Raw genomic sequence first — 24,791 nt, forward strand, 5'->3', positions numbered from 1 at the left:
TCAGCAAGGTTAAGCACATAGCCCAAGGTTGCTCAACCAATGACAGCAGAGATTAAAATGTGGGTGCCCGATTCCAAATCCTGTGCTCTTTTATTCTGTCCTCTACTTCCAAAAGTAAAAACTGTGAAACCCCACCTGAAACTTGAACCAAAGAATTCATTTTAAATCTAATTAAGATAATTCTGAAATTAGCTTAAATTCATTGAAATTAATCCCTAAAATATTCTTGCATCACAGCTATTATTACATATGATAAGTAGACATAAATATGTTCAATGGATACTGTTCTTTTGATTTCAACTCTGACCTTGTCTTATGAAAGCATTCACAGATCTCATTTTTTACTTCTCATCTGAGAATTCTCTTTGTATATTCCTTTCCAGGCCTTTATAACTCTATGTGAAAGCAAGCTTCTTGGCTTTATTTCTGTTCACTCACAAAGCCAGCACAGAAACACTTGGAGAAATCTGAAATGGTAAATCCTGGTATTCCGCTGGCACTTGATTTTAAGAATTTTAAATGTTACTATAGCAATGCCTTAAAAGTCAATATTTTTTAAAAGGCATGCTTTAGTCATTATTCTGATCTTTTTACCTTTCTACGGTCTACCTGTACTGAATAGTTTTCTAGTTTGTTCCATCCAGGGAGGCAGAGGCTCATGATTCTGGATGTAGGCTCCCAGGGGACGAGGGTGGGGTTTTCAGCATGGAATGTGTCATATGGTCTTACGAAAGGAACTCCCCAGTTGTTGTGAGTTGTATAAAGACATTAAGAAAAAGTAAACTTACAATAATGGCCCCTAAAGAATTATCAAAATCAGTCAAGATTTATATTCCTCATATTGACAATAACATTTATCCTGTTACGTTATGATTGCAAAGATTTATGTTACTCAATGAGTCAATAAAAACTCTAAAAAGGAACTCTTTAGATGAGTTACACTTGCTAAACAGATTTTATAGAAGAGTCTGAAATGTTCATTACTGCCAAACTATACTATACTATTATATGCTACACTTGATCTTAGCCAAAAGGCTGAGAAGCGATTATACTATACCATTAGAAAGCTAAAAGAATAAATTACAAGACTTAAACTAATGATAAATCTTCCTATTTCTTTTGCTATGGATAGTGCTTACATTTTTTAGGATTTTTAGGATTTTTAGGATTACATTTACTATTTCATATAGCAAAATAAATTTTGGCATCTTTGTAGTGATTGTTCATCAAATCTTATTATTGAAGGAAACTAATCCAATAATTGAGTATTTTAGTTATCTTTCACTGAGGTGACTTCATTCTGATTTTCTAGTATTTTGTGTGTAGAAAATAATATTATATGGTAAATGAAAATTTCTGTGAAGTACTTGTATTAATTATTGCAACTTTACTTCAGGTTTTATATTTGAAAGTGAAAATAATCACAAAAATTTTCCAAAGTCATAATTTAGAAAATATTAACAATTATCTTATAATAAATTATCTTTAAACAGTACTTCCAATTGAATTAACCAAATTAATTACACATGAGATACTATTAGCTTTGAACCATAAATTCATTGTGTACATAAATATATACAATATACGTAAATATTTAGAAATAGTATTTTCGAACATGAAATAGAAATTAAAATGTTATTATTAGCCCAATGATGTGAATGTAAAGAAAGTTTGCTAGATATGTTTGTTAATAATATATTTCTTTGTCCTTTAAGTTGGGACTCAAAACATTTTTGCAAATGAATCTGACTTTAAAAAATGTTATATGTCTGAAGTTGCAAATTTTAAATTAGAGGCAAATAGAGTATGAACTGTTTCAGTAGTGATTATTTTTAGGACCAAATGCTGTCTTGGTTTATTAAAGCTGCATAGTCAAAGAATGTCTGTAACAGGTTAAAAAGAATTTTCAAACTCCATTTAACTTTAAAACTCTAGGTATAATCTTTCAGGAAATAGTATATATAGGGTCCCTGTTGATAGATTTAGTATCTTACTTTTTAGTGCACATATGCATTGCATTAAAGGAACAGTAGCAGTACTATTTTGCAGAGTTGACATCCTACTCTTAATATGCATATTTTGTCATTTTTTGTTTAAACACAGGAATACCCTATTCTAGTATACTCTGGCTATTTATTCTAACTATGTTAATGTTTTACTTCTTTAATAACTGAGGAGAACTCCATTTAAAATAGGGTTCCACCAATGTGGGGCATGTTCCCAATTACTGAGTAATTGTATAAAACTCATCTAAGATTTTACTGTAATTGGGCTCTTCTCTTAGCTATGTAGGTGTTACTGGCTTGATGAAGATTTCAAAAACCATGCTGTTCCTGGGGTTCAGAGACAGCCTCTTTATTTTATTTAGAGAATGTTACAGACTTCTTAAAAATCAGAAGGAATAGATAAAACATACATGCATGAATGCATGCCCACAAGTGATTTACTCCACAAAATATCTAATTTATGGTCTGTCTTGATCTGAAACTATCATTTCCTTATATCATTTCATAGATAAATCTTGTTTTGTGATACTCTTATAAAGACATTTAACATATAATCACCAAAGCATTAAAAAAATTCTCTTGCAAAATAGCTATGCGCAAGGCGCACCTGGGTGGCTCAGTCGTTAAGCATAGGCATCTGCCTTCAGCTCAGGTCATGATCCCAGGGTCCTGGGATCCAGCCCAGCATCCAGGGCTTCCTGCTTGGTGGGGAGCCTGCTTCTTTCTCTCCCACTCCCCCTACTTGCCCTCTCTCACTGTGTCTCTCTCTGTCATATAAATAAAATCCTAAAAAAAATAGCTATGGTCAAAATTTTCCATTAAAAAATTTAACTTTACTACAGAAGCATAACATGGTTCAGTTTTCAAAAAGACCAAACTAAAGATAAATAATACATGTCCCTATATTGAGAAATTCATTGATTATTTGGAATGCTACTTAAGGCAAAGAAAAACACAACTAATTCTCTTAAATTATTTCAAGAGACACCCCAATACCTGATTATATTTTAGCTATAATTGTGTTTAAATCAAAGCCACTCCATTTTGTACATTATAATTTGATGCTTCTCCAGTTGCGCTTGAGGGAATGATTTCTGGATTTAGATTTGTAATGTGTAATGATTGCATTTCTGTTATGTTTAGCTTTCCTAAAACAAAAAAATTATGTGAACACTTTTGTTACCTAGTAGTAGGAGTTCCTTGTTTGAGGAAATTAGCAATTATCACCATACAATGAACAATTGGAGAGATGTGACACCCAGCCATATGGTTGTGAGTGCTTATGTTTTCAGCAGATAACTAATAGATGATGTGATATCTAGAAATAAAGAAAAAATTCACTTCATCTAATTTTTTCCAGTTTTATTGGATATAATTGACATACATAACTGTGTAAGTTTAAGGTATACAGCATAACGATTTGACATATTATGAATGATCATTGATATAAGTTTGGTTAGCATCTATCATCTCATACAGATATGATAAAAAACAAAAAAATTCCTTGTGATCTCTTAGAATTTACTCTCAACAATTTCCTATATATATTATGGCAGTGTTCACTGTAGTCATGCTATACCTAGTACTTATGAAGTGTGTACCTTTGATCACCTTTCTCCAATTCACCTCCCCCACCCACATCTGGTAACCACAAATCTGATCTCTGAGTTGTTTCTTTTCTTAAGACTCCACATATAAGTGTGATCATATGGTATTTATCTTTCTCTGACTTATTTCACTTAGCATAATTCCCCTGAAGTCCATCTATGTTGTTGCAAATAGCAGGATTTTCTCCAGGTTTATGGTAGAATAATATCCCATAGTATATATGTATACCACAGCTTCTTTATCCATTTATTCATTGATGGACCTACGTTGTTTCCGTGTCTTGGCTTTTGTAAGTTATTGCTGCTGTGAATGTAGGGGTGCAGATATCTTTTCAAGTTTGTGTTTTCATTTCCTATGGGTGAATTCTCAGAAGAAATGACTGGATCATATGGTAGTTCTATTTTTAATTTTTTGACAATCCTCTGTACTATTTTCCACAGTGGTTGTAACAGTTTACAATTTCAGCAACAGTTCACAAGGGTTCCCTTTCTTTACATCAACACCAGAGTAATTATTTCTCTCTCTCTTTTTTTTTGATGATGATAATCCTAACAGGTATGATGTGATAGCTCATTGTGGTTTTGATTTGCATTTCCCTGATGATTACTGATGTTGAGTACCTTTTCGTGCATCTGATCCATTTCCTAGAACTGGAGCTAAATAAAATTCATTGTTCTATTTTGTTTTAACAATTTAAGTGTCTAGAATCAACATCTTTAACAAACTGTCAATTAATTCACTCTTCTGTAATATTTTTAACAAAATAATCACACCTCAAATATCAAAAAGTAATCTTATCCTAGAATTATGCACAACTTTAAAAACAAGAATAGACTTGTTCCAGGTTAATCCTATTAGAATGGTTAATTCCAAAATTCCATCTTGGAACTGAAAGTGCCATCCAAGGAGATTCTATTGCATTTTTAGGGCTTGCAAATTCTCCATTTGTTTCACATGTTTTCTTTTCCATACATAGATATTTGTCTTTACCTAATTTATAGGAATAGTCAGTTCAGGTTATCTGTATTTGGTGTTGCTACTTCTGAAGTGGATTGTATCCTACATTTTATTGGTATTCAGGAAAACATATCTCAGAATTTAAGACTATGTCAACTAAGGACAATAGGGGTGATTTTTAAGAGTTCTCTTGACAAGAATGTTGGAAACTATATAGTGTTAATAAAATCTCAAGGGAGTAGGACAGTATCCAGAATATAAAATAGAAGAAAAAAAAATTGCTGGGGTGCCAGAGGAAAAAAAAAAAATCTCATGTTTGAGTATCCTATCAAGTGAGCTATTTTGTGGTATCTTACAAATCAGAATGTATTGTGGTGTGAGAGAAAGAGGGTAGCATTTCACTAGTTATTTACTTTACGACTACCTCATTCCAACTAAAACATTATTCTTTGCCTAAGTGTTCTCTTTTACTTAAATCCTCACGTGGAACTCATCAGACATGATAAAATAATGTATTTACTCTTCTTCAAAGGAAGAGGAGTAAAGGAAGAGGAAAGGAAGCACTACTTTAAAAGTGTGACCAGGCATAATTTACTTTGCAGTTCTTTGATTTTGTACTTTTTGTCTAACTTTCCTAGAGAAACTTTGTGTTTATAAAGCAATAAATATATTTCAAGGAATTTTAAATGTTTTAATAAGTTACTTTAGATTTTAACAAAAACAAATAAGAATTGCTTGCAACAAGGATCAACATCAATTAATCAGCCAATATTTATTGTACCTGCCATTTTGTGGGTAATGTGGGTAATCTCTAAAAGGTCCTTGACCTCCAGAAGTCTGGGTAGATAAAGAGTGTGACAAAAGTAGAAAATGATGAAGTGAGAAATACAGTGAGACTCAGAAGAATTCATAGAAGTGAAAGATTGATATGTATTTACCTTAGACGTGGGACTGACTTAGAGCTTTAAGGATAAGTCACATTTAGAAAGCACCAGGGGAGGTGATTAGTTGAGGTAAAAGAAAACAACATAAATTAGGCGCTCTTATTGAGTGAATGTGAAATGTCTAAGTAGAGCAACACTGCATGTTGAAAAGTAACAGATATAGGGTCAGAAAGATATGCTGACTGAAATTTAGTGGATCAAGAAAACAAGGAAGAATATAAGTTTTGATTTGCTATTAAAGATCATAGAGATCCATTGTCAGTTTTGGAACAAAAAATGTTTAAAATTATGTTTAATAATAGTCTTGGTTAAAGATTGGAATAATGAAGAAGAGAAAGATGATGTTGAGTTAGAGTAGGAGACACTGTTCAGTCTTGTGAAGAATAATCTTGACTTTGACAGTGTACTACAATGTGTGAGTTTACATTCCATTCATAGATATTGCTCAGAGAGGAAATATATTGCTCAATTCTAAAGGAGGATCTTCATGGTCCCCTATTTGTATTATACAGTTTTGTAAATGAATTGCTCATTCTTATCAGAAATATCAATAATTTATTGCATACTTACTGTGTGATTCTTGGATTCTTGGCACTGTTAGAACTCTGAGAATTTTACAAAACAGACACGTGGACAATGTCCATATAGGGATATTAAACAAATACATGAGCACCCATTTTTTCCATCAGCAAGCCCACTTTTTCAAAACTGAGTTTAAATATCACCTTCTCCTTGAGTACTTATCAAACATCCCAGAAAAGAATGGCTACTTTTCAGAATTCCTTAAATCTATAATTTTTATTGTATTATTTTAATTGTCCTTATGTCGTGTGTATTTTTCCTGATCTTTATTGGGTTTAATATTATCTATGCTTTACTTTGGTATTATTTATTTAATCGGTGGTATGTGTCATTTAAATTATAAGTACTTTGAGAATAAATCAAGGGCAAAAGCAAGAGATGTTTAATGAATCTGTGTCTGCAACTCTTGGCATATGGTAGAAACTCAATAATCACAAAATGAATAAGATTCTAAATGTTTTTACATCTTCCGTAAGAACACCTTTGTTGATCTTAAATATTCACAGTAATGCTTACTTTTTAAAAGAGGCTGACGGGAAGAGTAGTGAATATTCTTCTGTTCTAAAGATCACAAAGATTAGAAAAAATAATATATACCTAAGGGGGAAAGCATTATTTCCATGTGTGAACATGTACATATACTTTGTGATGATATATGCCTGATACTAAATAATATGTGATTTTTTGGTATAAATCATAGCATACTCTTTGAAAAATAGTCAGGGAAGACAAGAAACTGAAAAGTACTCGAGTCAGGAAGAGTAGAGCAAGTGGGTAGATCCAGAAGAGAAGGTCAATAGGAAAGAATGAACAAATTATGAAGATCCCTTAGAGGTTTTCACAGAATTAAGTATGTTCTAAGTGACATTTAAGGCTGTGTTAAAGAGAGCATTCGGGATATAGTAATAAGTCTTAATAATCAAGATACTATTAAATTAATTGCCTACACAAATGAGATACAGTATTGCAGATAATATAAAAAGATAAATTACACTCCCACTATTTTTTATTTGAAATATTTAAAGCATTTAATAGTCTGTATTAGATACTCTAACAGTCTTTGAACTGATAGATAAAATGTATAATATATTATCTCATGCTCTCTGAACTCAGTATATGTTTCTAAATGAAACCATATGTGAACAGCTGTCTCAGAGGTATGAGAGGAGTTGTCTGGAATCCATGTCTTTGCTTAACTTTCCCTTGGTACATATGTCACATTGAAAATTTCCAACATCCTGAGACTATACAAAGGACAACAGTAGAAGAGGAAGCTAATATTTATTGAGGATGTACACTTGTAATAGGACTGGATTTGACCTTTCATATTATTGATCTCATCTGTATCCTGATCTCATCTGCTGTAATACTGGTCTTACTATCTCCATTTTATAAATGGGGAAGTGGAGTCTTGGACTGGTAACGAAATGTGCCTGGAGTTGTGCAAGTATTAAGACGCAGACATGGTATTCAATACCAGAGTTCAAGCTCTTCCCACTACATTGTCCTGGCTTCACTCATTAAATGGCAACTGGCTGAAAAATGAAGTCAAGTTATTATTTCACTTATACCTTTACAGAGAATTTCCTTTTTTTTTTTTTTAAGATTTTATTTATTTATTTGACACAGAGAGAGATCAAAAGTAGGCAGAGAGGCAGGCAGAGAGAGAGGGAAGCAGGCTCCGTGCTGAGCAGAGAGCCTGATGCAGGGCTCAATCCCAGAACCCTAAGATCATGACCTGAGCCGAAGGCAGAGGCTTTAACCCTCTGAGCCACCCAGGCACCCCAAGAATTTCCTTTTTTAAAAAACTGAATATATTAGAGGGTTGCTAGTATAGAGAGACCTCTTCCCAGATTGATTTAAAAAAAAAAAACTGAACTGAATTGCACTTAAAAATAATTTTTCTTCTTTCTCCATCCCTGCATAGAGAAATCATTGCATTTTTTTTAATCCAAAATATACTTTGCAGTGTGGGAAACATGGGGTTAAAAATAAAATAGGTGGTGACCATACAAAATTAAAATTAAATCATATGTGATAACAGGAGTTAGCTTCAGATAGTCTTTACCTTTAAAAGATCTAAAACATTTATATACTAGAAGAATACTTGCTATACTGTAGACAATCAGTACTGTTTATGGAATTAATGGATACCTTATGGTATCAACATCCATTGATGGTCCAGGGCAGATGGACAGATTTTTAAATTCTAATCAGAAGAACCAAAGTTATGTCTTAATGAAAACGTCAAAGCAATGATGTTTTGACTCTTCGTTTTATACATTTTGATGATAAATTAGTCAAGATAAAATTAATTAAGCATATTTGTTTATTTTTCAGTGCTCAGCTTCTTGTGGTAAAGGTTTAAAGTATCGTGAGGTGCTTTGCATTGACCAATTCCAAGGAAAAATAGAAGAAAAATACTGCAGTCACCTACAGAAACCTCGAACTCAAAAAGCTTGTAGATCTGTCAGATGCCCTTCATGGAAAGCCAATAGATGGAAGGAGGTATGAGATGTATTTTATAATTATAAACATATCTTTGCATGTAAAAAGAAAATCTCAAGTCTGTTTCAATAACCTTGAAGGTTTTACTCCACTAAAATGTGTTTTATTCTGTTATACATTTTTTGCACTATGCTCTGAATTAATGTACAGTGTTAACACATTTACTAAGTCTATAGTTAATAATGAATTTGTTGATTTTTCTGTGACTGTGAACTTTTCTTTTTCTCCCTTTTTTAAAAAAGATTTTATTTATTTATTTGACAGAGGATAGAGAAAGAGCACAAGTAAGCAGAGCGGCATGCAGAGGGAGAAGGAGAAACAGGCTTCTTGCTGAGCAGGGAGCCCGATATGGGGCTCAATCTCAGGACCTTGGGATCATAACCTGAGCCAAAGGCAGACACTTAACGACTGAGCCACCCAGGTGCCCCAGTGACTGTAAACTTTTCAAGAAATTCTTTTACTGAATATCAGGGATGGGGGGCTACTGATAATCATATTGTTCCAGATAGTCTAAAAGTAAAGTATAGATGATGATATATTTAGCAACTGCCTTGTTGCCACACCACAGTCTTGGATTTGAACTAAGGTTACATGTTGGAGAAGGGACTGGTAGGTTCTAAACAGGATCCTAACTGGAGTTGTTTAAGAGTTAGGGACACGTCAGAGCTAGGGAGCCTGAGCTGGTCTAAGGCTAGAGTGGACATACTTGGAAAGACTTAGCCAAAATGAAGATGATATATACATGAGATCCAGACTGAGAACTCTGTTAATAAGAGAAAGATGACTGATAGCTACCCTGGCATCCTCGGGGAAGTAAGGCCAAAATCTAAATTGGGGGTTGCATGCATGTGATCGTGGTTGTCAAATGAAGACCAGATTGGGAAGTAGCAAAGAGGTAAAAGCTATAAGTGAAGTGGGAAATTTTCACCAGAGTAATTCCTGGGGGCCTGATTTCAATGGGGGTAGGCTCTCCACATAATGGTCTGGCTGCTTTCAGCAGGACCTAAAGGGGCTTAGCCATTTCTTAAAGGGCAGAGTTTTCAGAAGGAAAGAAAACCTCTCTTCTGCTGATGCAGCTTCCTTGCTTCTGTGTGATGTTGGAGCAATGTCTATTAAAGATAGGGGTTCAGAGAGGAGCTGGAAGAAGTGGGGTTCCCCTGGGTTCCTAAGTCATCATCATTTACTCTGTGAGGTTAGAGTCGTGGGGCAGGGCATCAGTTTTGCGTGGCACTGTGTCAGCACGTCATTGTTACTGAAGGAAATGCTCCCAAATTGAGCATCTCAGATTTCTCTGTAGAAGAGAGAGCCTCTGTCAAGTGTTCACAGGCTGAGAACAGTGCTTCATATTTGGCTGAAAACTGGGAGCAAACATATTTGTTTCTCATCCCACACACACACAAAAAACCCATGTATCTCGAGAATTTGCTTCAACACTGAATTTTGGTAAAGTAATAAAATTATTTTTTCAGGCTTTAGGAAAGGCTATGATTTAAAAGATTTTCCTTAACCTATTTTATTTTATAAATGCCACTATTACCTACTAAGTTGTTTAAGAAAGAAAGACTGGATCATTCTGTCTCTTTCTCTCTTGACCTTGAAGTCAGTCACTCAACAGGTTCTTCCAATTCTCTTTCAAAGTAACTCTTGAATCTCCTTGCAAACATTCCAGTCTAGTCCATCATCTGTTCCCAGGTGTACAATGGCCTCCATATATGTATTTTTGCCATTATTTACTTGCATATAGTGTGAGCTCTAGTATAACTCAAATATCCTCGTATGTCTTAGTATCTTCTGTGATTGGCGAGTCAACAACTTAACCCATGCCTACTTCTTCAGCATGGTCTCAGGCCACAGAATCTCAGGGACAATGGATAACTTGCTCACTAAGCACCTAAATCAGTATCTAGCTGAACACTTCTTATTTTGAATATTGTGATTTAGTTGCAAAAAACACTTTCCAACTCTTAATTTACATATTTGTCATATTGTGGTTTTTTGCTTCAGGTCAGGGTTTGCCTTATTTTATCTGGACCAAGATGTGAAAAGTGGTTTTCTCCCAAAGGGTGAAATATTGAATGCAGCATGTGGCAGGGACCTCCTAATTCTGACATCAGCCGAACCAAGGGGGGATGGGTGTGGAAGTGGGAGAGGCTTTTTGCTTCTTGGCCACCAGATTCCTATTGATTCCCCAGGATTTCCTTGCTGCTATGGTCGGTATTCACAGGGGACGCTTTCTGACCCTTGACCTCCAGCCGCACAACAGGGAATCAATCATCAGTGCTAACAAATTGGCCTTGGCTTACCACCAAGTATGAAATTATATAAGACTCACTTGCATGAACAAGTTTAAGGGGTTTCTAAGATACAGATATGAATATTCAAAGACTATAAAAAACACAGATGCTTTTGTACAGAGTCTGCTTTCTTCTCTTTGACTTGGTTTTCCTTGTCATAGAAATTAGCTTCATACACCCACACAGTCCTCAACTCTCTGCCAGAAACAAATGACCATTTGTGAAGTCGTTGGCTTTTGATTTATTCTATAAAAAGTACCCACATGAAGTTAACAATTGCAGGCTGTCACTGCTCTACATGTAATAATATATTCAGCAGAAGTGTAATTTCAGAGGTAGTTACGAGATAATCACTGGTTGCTACTTTGTTCTGACTGTATAAATTGTGACATTGCTTTAGTATAATCACTCACTATAAAATTATTTCATTTTATTACTATTTTACATTATACCTCAAATGGAAAGACTCATTTAGAAAATTGTGACCACAGAGGTGCTCAAATGAGTTTTGAAGTAACACTCTTAATTTGGTATTTGATATCATTTTTCAATGAAAGTATTTAGTAATGCATTTTAGTGACTGCTGCTAAACAGAAACAAACATTGGTACAGAGGGCCATTTGTCCTCTGCCTCCAGATGTATACCTTTAGAGGCAAAGAAAATACTAGAATCATTTAAAAAGAAAAAAAAAAAAACTCCCTCCACTCTCTGAAACCAGGAAGGGTTTGTTTTCTTTTTAAACTTAATTTTACCTATTTGGGAATACTAGCTTCTCTTGTATATTCAGGTTTTTAAGGCTAACATGGTGCTCATTTTCTCATACTCCCATTTATTTAGTTCAGTACCATCCAAATGTAGTTTTATGCTTAGGAAAAAAAAAAAGTCCAGAATTCTTGCCTCCTCTTGATCATGACAAATCTGCTGGACAACTTAGAAAGATGACATAGAGAACCTCACTCCACCCTGTGGAATCTAGAGTCACCTGAAACCAAACACTTGCCTGGCTCCTATTCTCGAGACCCATCATTTTCTTTCTACTAGTTTAAGAGCAGAGCTGGAACCAAAGGTGACAGAAGTTCCAAAATCTTACAAATCTATTAGTCAGTGCCCCCTTTTCCCAAAGCCCCTGAAAAAAAATTTTTTGACACTATATGCTAAATGTTAATATTTTAAGTGATTTTGTATTTCTATAATTCCGCATTTTCTGTATTTCCAAAATACATAAATCCACATTTATATATTTTCAGAAATTTCTTACGTATACATATATATCTCTTATAACCTAAAATAAATCTTAATTGAGTCCTCACAGCCACTGACCAAGAACCCAGAACTTCCTCTCTTCCCAAGTGATGTTTCTAGCTTTGGAGACAGACTGGAGCCCTAGGACAGGGAGGACATCCTTTTTTGCTCTGGGATTGAGTAAACCATGCTTCTAAATCTCTTCTGGCTGGTGCCAGCAGTTCTGTTCTTGCATTTCTCTTCTGTCTGTTCATTCCCTCCCTATCTCCTCTCTTTTTGATGGACTTTCTCTGAGTGGGCTGAGATGACGCACTCTGGTTTCAGGCATGTATCAAGAAACTTCAAGGGAGAAATAACTTTATCTTTACAAGAAAAGGGAAGAGATGAGAATAGGAAGGGAGCAACGAGGGACAGTCTCCTCCTGACATTGCTTGGAAAGGAGAAAACAACAGCTAAAGAGGCTAAGTAGCTTGTACGGGTCATAGACCAAAAGTGTGTCTTGGTGTGGGGGGGATTGCTGGCGAAGCAGTTGAACACAGGTCCATTTGAGCTTTTCTTACTATAGTTGCTATCGTAATTATTTCATTAGTATCATTATACATCAGCTCATCCTTATATTTCCTGAGCAACATAGTGCCACTCTCGTGAGGGCACCTGAAATCAACAGTTACAGACTGTCATGGCATCACACATAGTAAAGCCTTCGATAGGGATGTAATTTCTATGTTGTACCGAATTCATTGCAAGCCTATTTACATTTTTAAAAAGTATGTTGCATGGGTATAAGATATATATGGATTTTATAGCTTATGGAACATAGCAATGTTTAGTTGATCGTATATCATATATGACGTAGTTGCTGAAATTACTAGCAACATATCAGGCTACGTTAATGATGGATAGCATTCAGATCTTTGGCACAGATCCTGCTCAGAGTTTTGGAGCAGTGCCTATTCCAGAAGACCCACACTTTAAGAAAAGCATTGAAAACTTTACCAAATCCCCAGAGAAGTACAGTTAAACGGTTACAACTGTTCTGTCAGTTCCATTGTGTCCTACTGCAAGTTGGAAAAGACCTGAGGATTATTGGCTTAAATTCCAAGACATTTCCTCTTTCCGTAACAAAACTATGTCATTGGTTTTAAGTTTAAGTTTGACTCAGCAGCTTTGTAAGGTCAGAGTGCTGGATTGGCATATCTGTGATTTTATCGGTCAACTCCTATTGGTCAGAAAACAGCTCCCACGATTTTAGACCTTATACCTTCAAACTTTCTCCCATGAAAGTGAATATGGATTTGCTCTCTGTTGGGAAGGAGGATAGATTCTGGACAATGGGTAAACGTTTAAAGAAGAATATTTCAGCTCAGAGTAGCTGAGTATTCACTAACCTTAGAGTCACCCCAAAATGGAATGACTACTTTCAGGACGTAGTGAATGTACGCGGATTGAGGGTAGGAAAGTATGGGTAGGTTTGGTGGTCTTTCATTTACTATTGCTGTAAAAGGAATTTCAAAACTGAAGAGAAATTGAAGTTACGTATTCTTAAAGTCTCTCCTAACTCCAAATGCCCTATATTGCTAATACTACTGCTGCATGATTGACTCTCTTGAAATAAGCCATAGTTACAAATAACTATGTAGAAATCAAGACCAAAATCTTTTTTTAAGTAAGAAAAGTAGAATCTTATTTTAATTGGCTAAATTATATAAAACATGAAGAATATATAAGATCTTAAAATACAGACTTTTTATTTCAAATATTATGGGTTTCATTTCCTTAAATATGTCTAGAATTCAATCTAGATCTTCCCAGAATTTAAGATGCTGAACCATTAAGAATGATAATTTTTTGTCACACAATTTTAGGATTAATTTCTTTTTTTAAATTATTTTTATTAACATATAATGTATTATTAGCCCCAGGGGTACAGGTTTGTGCATCAACACAAGTGCTTAAACACTTCACAACACTCACCGTATCACATACCCTCCCCAATGTCAAGACCTAAATCTTTTTTATTTTATTTTATTTATTTATTTGACAGAGAGAGACACAGCAGGAGAGGGAACACAAGCAGAGGGAGTGGCAGAGGGAGAGGGAGAAGCAGGCGCCATGATGAACAGGGAGCCCGATGTAGGGCTCGATCCCAGGACCTGGGATCATGACCTGAGCTGAAGGCAAATGCCCAATGACTGAGCCACCCAGGTGCCCCTCAAGACCTAAATCTTAATAAGAACTAATAAATAATGCACAAAGAGAGAACACTTCCCTTTTGCATTTTAAGTGACTTACGAAATAGCAGTTTGGTGAACTTATTTTTGCAATACACATTCTAACATTTCTTTAAGTCTGCTCTGCAATAGCTAAAATGGCTACAGTACCTGTGGGTTGGCCAAAATTCACCTTCTCCAATTCCACTGTCCAGTCTTTCAAGTGCCAGTCTGTGCAGTGTTATAGTATATTACATATAAATAGGATATTTGACTGATTATCCTGTCTGAATTAAATTATGCAGTGTTGGTGCTTTACATTAGCTATCTGGATTTTTTAAAAAGATGATATAGAACATACTTATAAGTATGTAGTTCTATGAAGCTGTTAAATAAGGGTGCATGTTTTAGACTTAGAGGTGTACCTTGAGAATTCATGCTAATAAGTCACTCAGCTAAGGAGTGAGTAATTGTATCTTCACAGCATCCACCACTGTAGGGGGACCTGGCCAGGCAGAGATTCTACTTTGGAAATATTGAATTTAAGGTGCCCTTGACGTAGCTATGTAGAAAACACGTACAATTTCTGTAAATACAGAAAACATTTTTATAAACACATGCAAATGTAAATGTCAAGGTCAAGAGAACAGATTTAGAAAATTGGTGCATAGAAAAAACTGCTCAGAGCACTCACAGGGTACAAAGAGAAGCAGGTTAATGCTGCTGAATGTGTCCATGAGATTAAGAAAAGATTTGAAACATTTTTGTTGGATCTGGCAGTTAGCACTGTTGATGACATTGGGTTAAGAAATATTTCATTTAAGCCATATGTTCTCTTTTTTGTTCAAATCTAAAATTGTATCAGTTTACTTTTTTGTACTCTTTAAAAAAAAGCTGAAAAACAAAAAGTTATTTGTTTTCTTCCAAATAGTCCATTTTTTTTTTCTTTTAGGGAAGATATCCACAATAGTAGTTACCCATGGTCACAGCAGATTTTTCTAAACATGTGCTATGGCCAGAGGACCAGTAAAACACTGTGGTTTATTGGATTTTATAAAATTATATTTGTCTGCTAGAAGTTTTTGTTAAGCTAAATTTTGTGAATTATGTTTTTCCAGGAAATTTTTTTTTTCAGGTTTAGAGGCAGGAAGTTTTCCAAATATAGCTTATATTTCTGAAATTATTCCTGAAAAATATTTGCAAGAGCCTTATTCTATAGGCTAAACATTTTCACAAGAAGTTCAGATAAGCTAAACTATCTCCAGACATTTTAGTCTACTTAATATTATGCCCTGCATAAAACACACACTAAATTATTGTTTTCTCCACACATGGAGCTGGGTTTTTTTTGTGAAAACACTCAATGGGGGCAAAATTCAACTGCTTAAGCATAAAACGAAGGTAAGTATAAGCTATGTAGGTAATACTGTTTTTCATAGGTTGAAAAATAGATATAAATTCTCTTTCAAGACAGTGATTACTGCTTATACTCACTGCTTATACTGTTTATAATTCTAAACTTTCAAGGGCATTTAGAGTAAAATGGTACAACAGTTTGTAGAAGGATTTCAAGTCTATAGGGTGAACCAAGTTCTTAGTTATTGTGGGATCTAAATATTTTTTCATTCATGGTAAATCCTTATTCTGCAGATATACGTTTATTGTTGTCGAGAATAAATTCATTGTTCTGAGCTCCTGCAGAAATTCAGAACGTGATGAAGGACCTGATTTTTTTTTTTTTTTAAGATTTATTCATTTATTTTCAAGAGAGTCAGAGAAACAGAAGGAGAACAAATGAGGGCAGGGGCAAAGAGAAGAGAATCTTCAAACAGACTCACTGTTCAGTGCAGAGCCTGATGTGGGGCTCCATCTCACGACCCTGAGATCATGACTGGAGCAGAAATTAAGAATCAGATGCTTAACCAGCTGAGCCACCCAGATGCCCCAACAGACCTTACAGTATCACAGGAAACAGTGATGAGACCATAGATATTCCTCAGTAGGACTTCCAATCCTTTCTGGAATCACAAGCAGCAGAGAAAACCAAACTTGCAAATTAAATAAATACCCTGGGCATTCTCCACACTTTGTTAGTGTTGGCACCATAGCTCTTGGCTGTAGCCACGCTCTCTTGTAGTAGGACGCTGTATTCTAGAGCTGGAAAGGCTCTGAGAGGTTATCAAATCCTTCCCCACCCACCTCAGGGAGCACAGTGACAGCTCAGTGTCTGAAATCAGAAAGAACTGACCTTCATCTTATAACTAGAGGCAGGAGCTCAGGCAAGTGACTTACCATCTCTGAGCCTCAGGTCCTCAGCACTGCTTGTCAGAGGCAGAGCTGTTATCAGGAATACATGTATGGAAGTGTTCTATGAAATTTTACAAATAATACACATAAGGAAAATGAGACCTGGGGAGGCTAAGACAACAAGATGGTCTATGTTTATAGTTTATGCAACCAGCTTCCCAAGCACTTGTCCATTGGAAGATAGTCATGAATCAACAGATTAGCAAATATTTGGATCCTCAAACTGTACAAAGTTTGTGCTGCAAGTATAAAGACGAGTATAACACAATCTTGGAAATTATTGTTCCTTGGAGGGAGATGATACAGATAGTCTAAGGATTTAAGTGATGTTTAAAAGCAACGTAGCAAAGTAGTTTCCTTGTGCAGCGAGTTTAAAAGCTCTTAAGAACGTTTAAGTCAGAATAGAGAGTTATCTGTTGGGATGGGCTGACTGATAGAACTTGTCATGTAACTTGTCAATAGTTGCCGTAAGGCTTGAGTAGATACTGCAAAATAAAGAAAATTTATTTGCACATTTGTATGGACGCTTCACACTAGACAGTCTTAAAAATACTAATTGCATGTATTTTCTCTCTAGTGCCTGATGTAATATCAGGCTATGCTGAAAAGAAACAAGAAAATAGGCTATGGCACTATTTCGCCGCCTTTACGTAATTCGATATTTGTTAGCTAATTGTTCCAATCCTTTGGGCCTCTCTGCAGTGCTCTGTGACCTGCGGCTCTGGAGTTCAGCAAAGGGATGTGTACTGTAGACTCCGAGGCATCGGTCGGGTGACTGACGAAATGTGTGATCCATCCACCCGGCCTTATTTTCAGCGGCGATGCTGGCAGCAGGACTGCGTCCAGTACCAGTGGGTGGCAGGACAGTGGCTGAACGTGAGTACTGACCCCTAAGGTTTCAAAGACACTGCCTGAAAGAATGCGTTGTTCATTTTGTCATTGCACTTCTAGTGTTCATCGTCATGTACCAAAAAAGAGACACATCGGCAAGTGAAGTGCACCAATGCGCAAAACATTCAAGTGAATGAGAGTTTCTGTGATCCTTCAACCAGACCTCTTTCGATCAAAAAGTGTGAGAACCCTTCCTGCAGGTATATTGTGGTAACAGGAGACTCATCACAGGTAAGGCCAAGAAAGTTGAGAAATGTTGCTTCTGGAAAAAACAACCGAGTTTCAAATTTGATGCAGTTGAAACTGTGTCTAAATTTGAATATGGGGTAGGGGGGTGGAGGGCTGCACCTGGGTGGCTCAGATGGTTAAACCTCTGCCTTCAGCTCAGGTCATGATCCCAGAGTCCTGGGATGGCGCTTTGGGGGTTTTCCTGCTCAGCGGGGAGTCGGCTTCTCCCTCTGCCCCTCCCCTCTGCTCATTCTGTCTCTGCGCTCTCTCTGCCTCTCAAATAAATAAGTGAAATCTTAAAAACATTTTTTGAAAATGGGGGCAGATAATGGTATGCCTATCAGTCTAGGGAATGGAACCACTGACAGGTGGATGGTGCAGAGACAGTAATAGAAACGTGTGTGTTAAACTCTAGTTCAGTTCTGAAGCGTCAGCTGGGGCAAGTGTGAAATCAATGAGCAGAACAGTTTGGCCCTGAGGAGTTGCCTGCTTTTTAAAAATCAGCTGTTTGGATGAATAACTGACAAACAATACACCACACATATTGAAAGTGTATATATAACTTGCTAAGTTTTGATGGGTGCGTACACCTATAAAACCAATTCTATATTCAAAATCAAGAGCGTCTCCATCATCCCCAAATGTTTCCTTGTGCTACCTTATACTTCGCTCCCCTCTCCCTCCTAACTATAGGTAAGCTAATCTGTTTGCTATGTGAGGGACCTCTCCCTATATTATGCATTTTCTGGAGTTTGCATAAATGAAATCACACAGTATGTACTATTTTTTGTCTGATTGTTTTTTTTTTTTTTTGAAGATTTTGTTTATTTATTTATTTGCGAGAAAGAGAAAGAGAGAGAGCCTGAGCAGGGTGAGGGGCAGAGGAGAAGCAGACTCCCTGCCAAGCAGGGTGCCCAATGTAGGGCTTGGTCCCCCACCTCTGGAATCATGACCTGAGCTGAAGACAGACACTTGACCGACTGAGCCACTTAGGTGGCTCCTAATTATTTTGATGAGTTTAAGTATTTTGAGATTCAGTCAGGTTGCAGTATGTATCATTAGCTTATTCCTTTTGATTATTAAATAATATTTCAGTATATGGATAGCTTCCAGTCCACTAATCTTCTGTGATGTCTGATTTGCCATTAATTCCCATCCTCTCTAATTTTCTTAATCTCAGTGTAATATTTATCTTTAGAAGTTTTTGATTTTAGTTTTTTTTAGTTCTTTCATGTCTCTACTTTTTGAATATACTACAATTAGTAATAACTTTTTAATGTCCTTCTCTGCTAATTCTAACATCTATGTATGTGCATTTATAATTGAGAGAATTATAGTGTGCTCTCAAGTTTGTGCAACCATTATATCACCATGATGGTTTGTGCAACCATTACATCACCATGATCTGATGCTAGAACATTTTATCACCTCAAGAAGAAACTCCATACACATGAGTAGTCAGTCACTCCTTATTGCTTTCTTCCCCTGAGCCCCAGACCACCACTTAACCTTTATTACGCGTCTGTGGATATTCCTGCTGTGGGCATTTCATATATACTGGATCATACAATATGTGTTCTCCTGTATATGGCTTCTTTCACTTAGCATGGTATTTTTAATGTTCATCCATGATATAGTATAGAACCATCATTCATTTCTTTTTATGGATGAATACTATTCCGTTTTAGAAATATGCTACATTTTGTTTATCCATCAGTTGATGGATATTTGCGTTGATTGGCTTTCTGACTATTCTGAATAATGTTGCTAAGAACATTTGTGTACAAGTTTTATTATGAATATTTTCATTTCTCTTGGGCAAATACCTGGAAGTAAAATTTCTGAGTATTATGGGAACTGTTTAATTTTTTGAGGAAATTCAAAACTGTTTTCCACAGTTGTTTCACCATTTTGCAATCCTACCTATTTTACGTACTCCTGAAATAAATCTTACTTGGTCATGGCAAGTAACCCTTTTTATTTGTTTCTGGAATTTTTTGATAGTGTTTTGTTGAGGATTTTTATATTTACATTCACAAGAGTTTTCTTTTCTTGTAACATCTTTGCCTAGTTTTGGTATGAGGGATATAATGGCCTTGTCAGACGAATTAGGAAGTGTCCCTTACTCTTCTTTCTTTTGGAAGAAATTTAGAAAGGTTAATGCTAATTCCTATTCAAACATTTGATGGAATTTACCAACAAAGGCTGTGGTCCTGGGCTTTTCTTTGTGTGAAGTTTTTTTGATTATTAATTCAATCTCTTGGTTTCAGTTCTGTTCTTTCTCTCTCCATACCAGAATGTATTGTTGTTGCTGTTTGCTTGTTTGGTGAATTTTTTTAAACTCACTGTAAAGTCTGTATACTTTGTCACATGTAGTCACCGAAGTTTTGCTTGATTAATATAATTGTGAGCTAATAATTCAATACTGATTTCCTTAGCTACCTAGAAACATTCTCCAACCTTTGCCAAGAAGCTCTGTAAACGGAGGCACCTTTAACACTCAGCCAGGGAGTTGACAACTCTTCCATAAGCTTAATGTCCTGCTTTTGTTCATAGCTTAGATGTCAGTCAGAGATGAGAGTGGAGGCCCTTCCCAGGTGCTTCCTGCGCATGCGTGAAGTCCTGGACTTGTGCACAACCTTATGCATGTCCACAGACTTTTAGTTCCTATGAATATATTGGAGCTTTTCAAAGCTGTTACAGACATTTCATTTCCCAGATTTTCCTTTTAAGCTTTTTTGACTATCCTATTTTTTGCTCCACCTGTTATCCCTGCTCTGGAGGCTGCAAAGTTAAACAGTAGCCTTTAATTGGGTTCAACAAACACCCCTAGGGAAAAGGCTTTTAGCACTGGTACAAGCAAGCTCTAAGTTAAGTCAAATAAAGACAGCCTTGCAAGTGGGATCTTCTAAAAAACCACCAAACAGTTCAAATTATGACAATTCTATGGGAAGGAGGCTTTGAAAGATGTCCAACCCAGTTCCATCTCTCTTGTGGTGGCTAGGCTGCTGGTTTTCACCATGTTTGCAGGACTATTCATTTTGAAGGCTACTGTGGAGCTAGAGAGGGGAGAATGGGTATAGGGTAAGTCAAAACACCACAAAGTTCCCTCTTCATCCTGAGATTTAGCCTTATTTCTTGAATAAATGCTTCCTGGATTGCTGCAAGCCTTCAGTTAATTTTCAAGGCTCTGGGAAAGTTAAATCTGACAACTTTTGCCAGTTTCCTCATTGCTTTTGTGGAGGACAGAATTTTCACTTGTCCTTACTTAGTTTTTTTCACTCACCCTTTTGGTCTGTGTTGATAGGTGGATTTTTCTTCTCATTATAGGTTATATTTTCCTGCTTCTTTGCATGCCAGCTAATTGCATGTTAGACATGAATTTTACCTTTTTTGGCTATTGGATATTCTTTATTCCTATGTATACATTATGAGCTTCATTCTAGAATGAAGTTATTTTGTGTGGAAACAGTGTAATCCTTTCTTGTCTTACTCTTAAGATTTGTTAGGTCAGACCAGTGCATTATTTGGTCTAAGGTTAATTATTTCCCCTCTACTCTGTCAAGACCCCTTTGAGTACTCTACCTATTATCCCATGTATATGAAGTTTTCCAGTCTGACTGGAGGGAACAGGCACTCTATTTAGTCCCATGTGAGTACCAGATACAGTAAGTTCTATCTTTCGGTTGGTTCATTCTTTGGCCTCACTTGGTGTCTTCACATATCTGTGTACACTGGTCAGAACTCTGCTGTCCCCTTGTGTTTCTAGCAGACTAGAGCGGTTATAGGATCACTCTTTTATTTCCATCTCCCAGGTATCACTTCATTGCCTAATGTCCAGTGTCTGAAAAGTCATTGTTGTATTTTTTCCAGATGTTTTTATTGCTTCAGGTTAGAAGGTAACTTATTTCTTTTCACTCCATTATTGCTGGAAGCAAAAATCTGTTTGCCCTTTTTTGGATCTTTATGTCTACATCACTTATTTATTTTAGTCAAGTGGTATTATACATCACATTATAGGTTTTAAGATAAATGTCTGCTAACTTATATATAGTTACTAGTAAGTTAAGGCTAATAACTATTCTTTATTTCAGGTAAGAACTCCTAATATGTTCCATTTCTCTGAAGTTGTGCCTACTGGGAGATAAGGCTTCATCCAATTAAACTGTTCTTAGCAGTGTAATGGAAAACAGAACCAAAAAACATAGACACTACAAATAGACAGTCAAGCATGAATCTGCATCCTTTCCCTTTATTGGTTCAACTCTGGAAATGTTACCTAATGTCTCTGAACATTTGTTTATTCATCTGCAAATTAAGCTAATAAATAAGATTATTGTGTGGAGTCTATAGCTTAGTATATATTAAGCACCTGGCAAGTAGTAGGCCCTAGTTAAGTTTAAACATCTTTTTCTCCCCTTATAATGGTGTATTTTCCAGTGTGCAGGTAACTGTGGATTTAGTTACCGACAAAGGATTACATATTGCGTTGCAATCTGGCCTACTGAGAAATATAAGCTTCATCAACTTTGGCCTATAGACTATCGAGAATGTCCCGTGCTGCCTTCCCCTCAGGTTTACAAATGCAATTTTAGGAGCTGTTTGCATGTGGCCACTTGGAAAGTGGGGAAATGGAGCAAGGTCAGTATGTAATTATGAACTGAAAGCCTTTCGAATGAGCTTTTCTAGGTGTAGGATACCTGGTAATCTGCTGTCTAACTAGATCTCAGAGCTGTCTCCTTCCCCTTTTGTCTATAAAAACCACTATCGGTTACTTGTATAAATACTTATTTTTTTATGCTTGCTATAATCTGCTTATAAGCAGGGACTATAACTAATGACTTATTTCTGTTCCTCTGAGAGTCTTGCACAGTGCCTTGCATTTTGAGTAGATGCTTAAGGACTATTTATTGGTTAATTAAAGAAGTAAATCTGATGTGTGAGTAATGAAAGTCATTGGCACTATATTCCATTTCCAATTTGATAAAAAGCAAGTGAATATTGCTTTGCAATCTTAGCATATAACAATGAGAAAAGCTCTGTAGTCTTAACAATTAATCAATTACTAATTATGCATTATTAATAATCATGATTATTAATTAATAATAATTAATGCATATGAAGGGATGCCTGGGTGACTCAGTCAGTTAAGTATCTGCCTTCGGCTCAGGTCATGATCCCAGTATCCTTTTATCCATTATATATTTCATTGCCAAACTGTACTCTTCACAGTGCTCAGTGACTTGTGGAGCTGGGACAATGGAGAGAAGAGTAGAATGCATGGCTGAAAGTGGTTTGTCCAGTAACTTATGTTTAAAGCGTTTAAAACCAGATGCTCAAAAGAAATGTTACATCAATGACTGTAAGTAATAGACTTTAAAAATCTACTTAATACCTAAGTTTTCCTTGGGAGTTTTAATTAAAAATTTGAAAGTATTTGTAGCAGTCATACGTTCCACAAAACAAGATGTTTGTTTTTTCAAAGTATATTAATATTTGTGTGATTGAGCTAAATCCATGATCTGTTTGTAATTTGTTCATTGTCAATAAGTTGTATTCACTTGTCCTTGAAGGTAAAACATTTACAAGCTGTAAAGAAATCCAAGTAAAAAAAAACATTACCAAGGACGGTGACTATTACCTTAACATTAATGGAAGAATAATAAAGGTATTTTGAAAACAGTTTGCATTTGATTTTAACATTGGCTGTTGACTGGAAAAAAGCTTTTCTAAATGTTTGCATTTTCCCTTTAGATGTATTGTGCAGACATGTACTTGGTGAACCCCAAGGAGTATATAACATTGGCCAAAGGTGAAGAAGACAACTTTTCTGAAGTGTATGGTGTTAGGTATGAGATTTTTTGATATATCTGTGCATTTTTATGTTCTATCAAGAGAACTACAACTTCCAGCTTTCAGAGTGATCCTTGAGTATCTCATAAGTGGGACAAGTAATTTAGGAGCAGGTGGATATAGTAGGACCTAAGCCAGGTGTTGTCCATGCCTGTTGAATACTGAAGACTTGAGTATTAACATGTGCTCAGAGATTGACTAAGAAGAATACTGAGGGTGAGCTGTAGAACAATAGAGAAGAATTTAAGAGCTAGGTATATTTTAATAGAAATGAAATTAATACCAGTAATAAAAACTAGGAGAACTATAGTGAATTATTTTCCATAAACCATTCTTGAACGTCCCATTGAGAACTATATATTAATCTTGAGTGACTTTAACTTCTTTCTCATTTAACTTACTGACACTAAAATACTGAAGAGTATATCTTCCCATTTCTGAAGTTTACTATTTATCTACATGATGGGAGAATTACTGCATCTAATACTAAAAATACTCTAATGTTGTTTCAGACTACAAAATCCATATGAATGCCCTTTTAATGGAAGTAGAAGGCAAGACTGTGCGTGTAAAAATGACTACCTGGCTGCTGGATACACTGTTTTCAGCAAAATAAGAATTGATCTCAATTCCATGCAAATTAAAAGTAAGTGCCGGGACACCTGGGTGGCTCAGTCGTTAAGTGTCTGCCTTCAGCTCGGGTCATGATTCCAGGGTCCTGGGATCGAGTTCCACTTCGGCTCCTTGCTCAGTGGAGAGCCTGCTTCTCCCTCTGAATGCCATTCTCCCTGCTTGTTCTCTCTCTCTCTGACAAATACAATCTTTAAAAAGAAAAAATAAAAGTAAGTGCCAAATCTCTAAAACAGAAAGTCTCTATTTGCTAAAGACATTCTAATAATATTCTGACATATGTGATAGCCAGAGTATAGAGAAGAGCCTAGCATTGTGCAATAATTACTTAATTTTTTAAAAAGATCTTAATAAGTACATAATTCCTTTGTAATAGCATGAGCCATGGGGACCCTTAATAAAAATGTAGTCGTAGAAACAGTGATAAGATGCTGCCCTTCTAAGATATAAGCCTTGCTGCCCTTCTAAGATATAAGCCTCTACCTTAAAATCCCCAATTACATTAGGGACGAGGAAGTTAATATCCTCAA

The 24,791-nt window shown here is 35.9% G+C and overlaps 1 protein-coding gene and 1 non-coding gene across 2 annotated transcripts in view; one reads left to right on the forward strand and one right to left on the reverse strand.

Moving 5' to 3' along the window:
• Positions 1-24,791, forward strand: part of ADAMTS20 (ADAM metallopeptidase with thrombospondin type 1 motif 20) — a 190,081-nt gene that overhangs the window by 127,747 nt on the left and 37,543 nt on the right. The window contains exons 29-36 of the mRNA XM_032876992.1: positions 8,438-8,605; positions 17,362-17,535; positions 17,611-17,781; positions 22,219-22,419; positions 23,011-23,140; positions 23,352-23,446; positions 23,533-23,627; positions 24,144-24,277. Coding sequence (XP_032732883.1) covers positions 8,438-8,605; positions 17,362-17,535; positions 17,611-17,781; positions 22,219-22,419; positions 23,011-23,140; positions 23,352-23,446; positions 23,533-23,627; positions 24,144-24,277 — 1,168 coding nt within the window. The remainder of the gene's footprint in view (positions 1-8,437; positions 8,606-17,361; positions 17,536-17,610; positions 17,782-22,218; positions 22,420-23,010; positions 23,141-23,351; positions 23,447-23,532; positions 23,628-24,143; positions 24,278-24,791) is intronic.
• LOC116879076 lies at positions 863-1,047 on the reverse strand. The gene has a single exon (XR_004384953.1). It is a non-coding gene; the product is annotated as a U2 spliceosomal RNA (small nuclear RNA).

Source organism: Lontra canadensis, unplaced genomic scaffold, assembly GCF_010015895.1.
Source record: "Lontra canadensis isolate GAN:19392208 unplaced genomic scaffold, GSC_riverotter_1.0 scaffold59, whole genome shotgun sequence".
Taxonomy (NCBI): domain Eukaryota; kingdom Metazoa; phylum Chordata; class Mammalia; order Carnivora; family Mustelidae; genus Lontra; species Lontra canadensis.